Source organism: Oryx dammah, unplaced genomic scaffold (assembly GCF_014754425.2).
Source record: "Oryx dammah isolate SB20612 unplaced genomic scaffold, SCBI_Odam_1.1 HiC_scaffold_1552, whole genome shotgun sequence".
NCBI lineage: Eukaryota > Metazoa > Chordata > Mammalia > Artiodactyla > Bovidae > Oryx > Oryx dammah.
In genome coordinates this window covers 4,602-6,908 of record NW_024071666.1, presented here as the reverse complement: position 1 = coordinate 6,908, position 2,307 = coordinate 4,602, and the positions used below count along the sequence as shown (strand labels likewise).

At 54.8% G+C, this 2,307-nt stretch overlaps 1 protein-coding gene across 1 annotated transcript; it reads left to right on the top strand.

Annotated features, from left to right (window-relative positions):
* Positions 1-239: 239 nt before the first annotated feature.
* On the top strand, positions 240-1,356 carry LOC120859559 (cathelicidin-3-like; the record flags this gene model as incomplete). Its single annotated transcript, XM_040235623.1, has 3 exons — positions 240-323; positions 486-557; positions 1,158-1,356. Coding segments are annotated over 3 exons (267 nt in total), but the record flags the coding sequence as incomplete, so codon positions are not given.
* Positions 1,357-2,307: the final 951 nt, after the last annotated feature.

The window sequence follows — 2,307 nt, the reverse complement described above, 5'->3', positions numbered from 1 at the left end:
CTGCCAGCAGCGCTGCTGTGAGGGCCGCTTCTGCTCTCTGTGTGCCCATGAGGCCGGGCACGGGCTCTGTGCCCTCCCCTGTGCTCCTAGCACCAAGCCCAGGGCCGGACACACAGGGGGCTGGAGAGGCTGCTGTCCGGGTAGGGGACAGGGAGACAGATGAGAGAAGGAAACATGAGCCCGAGCCAAGTCTCCCCACTTTGATCGTTGACCAGGTGGAGGACCGGGAAGCTTGAAAGCCTGTGAGCTTCAAGGTGAAGGAGACTGTGTGCCCCAGGCTGAGCCAGCAGCCCCTGGAGCAGTGTGACTTCAAGGAGAATGGGGTGAGCCTGGGGGCAGGGAGTGAGGGCTGGGATCAATGCTTCTCAGTACTAGCTGAACAGGGAACTTCAGGGACGATTTCCAGCCCCTGGCGGGTGAGGTGGGCTGAGCCTGGGAGGTTATGGCCCAGGGTTTCCAGTTTGACCTGGAAACTCCCCTTCCAGTTGGTGAAACAGTGTTTGGGGACAGTCAGCCTGGACCCGTCCGATGACCAGTTTGACATAAACTGTAATGAGGTGAGTGGCCCCTTCTGTGTTGGGCATATGCTAACAAGGTGGGTTGAGAAACATCCTTTGGACCAATGACCCGCTGCTCCATGTAGGGCAGAGAAAAGGCCCTCCTACCCGGGCCCACCCTCCCCAGTCCCCAGGCCTCCAGCCCTGGCTCTGCATCCCTAAAGAGAAGTGGCTGTCTAACAGGGTCCCCACCCGGGAACTGACAGTAAGGCAGATTCTCAGCCCCACTGAGACCTCCTGAATCAGACTTTGGGGTGGGACCCAGGCATTTGTATTTTCTCAAGGCCTCCAGGGGATTCTGACAGTGCTGAAGTTGTGACACCCTGACTCGAGTCATGGTCTTGAGGCCATGCTCCAGTCCATCTTTGCCCAGATGGGCTTGTGACCCTTGGAAGCCCCTTGTCATCTCTGGGATCAGTTTCCCCATATGTTGTGGGTTTCGGAATTCAACCACATGCCCCAAAGATCACCGCCAGAAGTTGATCTGGAGCCAAAGTTCCTTTGGTGGCTCAGTTTGGGAGTTGTTCAGGTGGGGAGAGAGTGGTCTTCTCTTGTCTCTTGCCCAATCCCACAAGTAATCTCTTCCATTGTGGTTCACAGCTTCAGAGTGTCAGGGCTAGACGACCTCGGCCTCCCAAACCTCGGCCTCCTCACAGGCCAAGGCCAAGGCCACTGCCATGGTTCCCGCCAAGGTTCCTGGGAAAACGGTGAAGGACTGGCTGTCACACCTATTAATGGCTTTTGGTGAATTCCGAGACTGAGGGAAGCATTTTAAAGATATGATATGTTCTGGATCAGACTTCTGGACGGTGAAAAATAAATTCTTATGAAAACAACTTCCTCCAGGCTTCAATTTCAATTATTTCCCTTTTTCCCATTTACTGAGACTGAGTCCTTAACTCTGAGAGGCCTCCTCTGTGTGTGTGTGTGTGTGTATGGGTATGTGTCTATGTGTATGTGTGTCTGTGTGTGTGTGTGTGATCACTCCTGTGAACACAGAGAAGCGTGAGGCCCCTGTTCCTTCCAGGAGGGCACGGCGGGAGGCAGCAGCCCCAGGAGCTCCAGGACAGCGTCCCCACCCCCGGGTCCCTCCCGAGCCCTTCACCCGCCCCTGCCCTCCTCCTCCAACACCCAGTAGGACGTACGGAGACCTGCTGTGTGTGCAGTGCTGGTGGGAATGCTGCTCCTGCTCATGTGGAGCTGACAGTCCACGAGGGGCCAGGCTGCTCACCTTGTCAAACACTCACAGAGTCACAGTTCAGTCTCAGGGTTGAGCATGCGAGTACAATGCCCCAAATGTTCCTCTTGCCCTGGACAATCTTAATTCTGGAATAGCCTGCCCCTCCTGGCTTTTCCTGTGGTTTTGAGACACACTACCATTTCTTCAGCTGGGTCCCAGATTGAAGCAGTGGGCTTGTGTTTAGGGATCACATGACAAGAATTTGCACCATTAAATACAAGCATCCTGCTCTTTGGGGTGAAGAGTTCTGCATGAGGGTGAGAGACACACACAGAGTGACACACAGGTCACATCACTGTTTGCCTGGGTGTTTCAGACACTGTCCACGCCCCACCCATTCCTTATTCTCTAGCCAATCTTTGCTCTGGGGCAGACTGGAAGCACTGATTTGGGGCAGGAGGGCTGTTTGGTCCAGGAAGCAACTTCATTCAACCATTGCAGAGACTTGGTGGAAAAACACTTCCTCTTCCTCAAGCCTTGGGTGGCCCATTTCCAGACATGTGACACCAC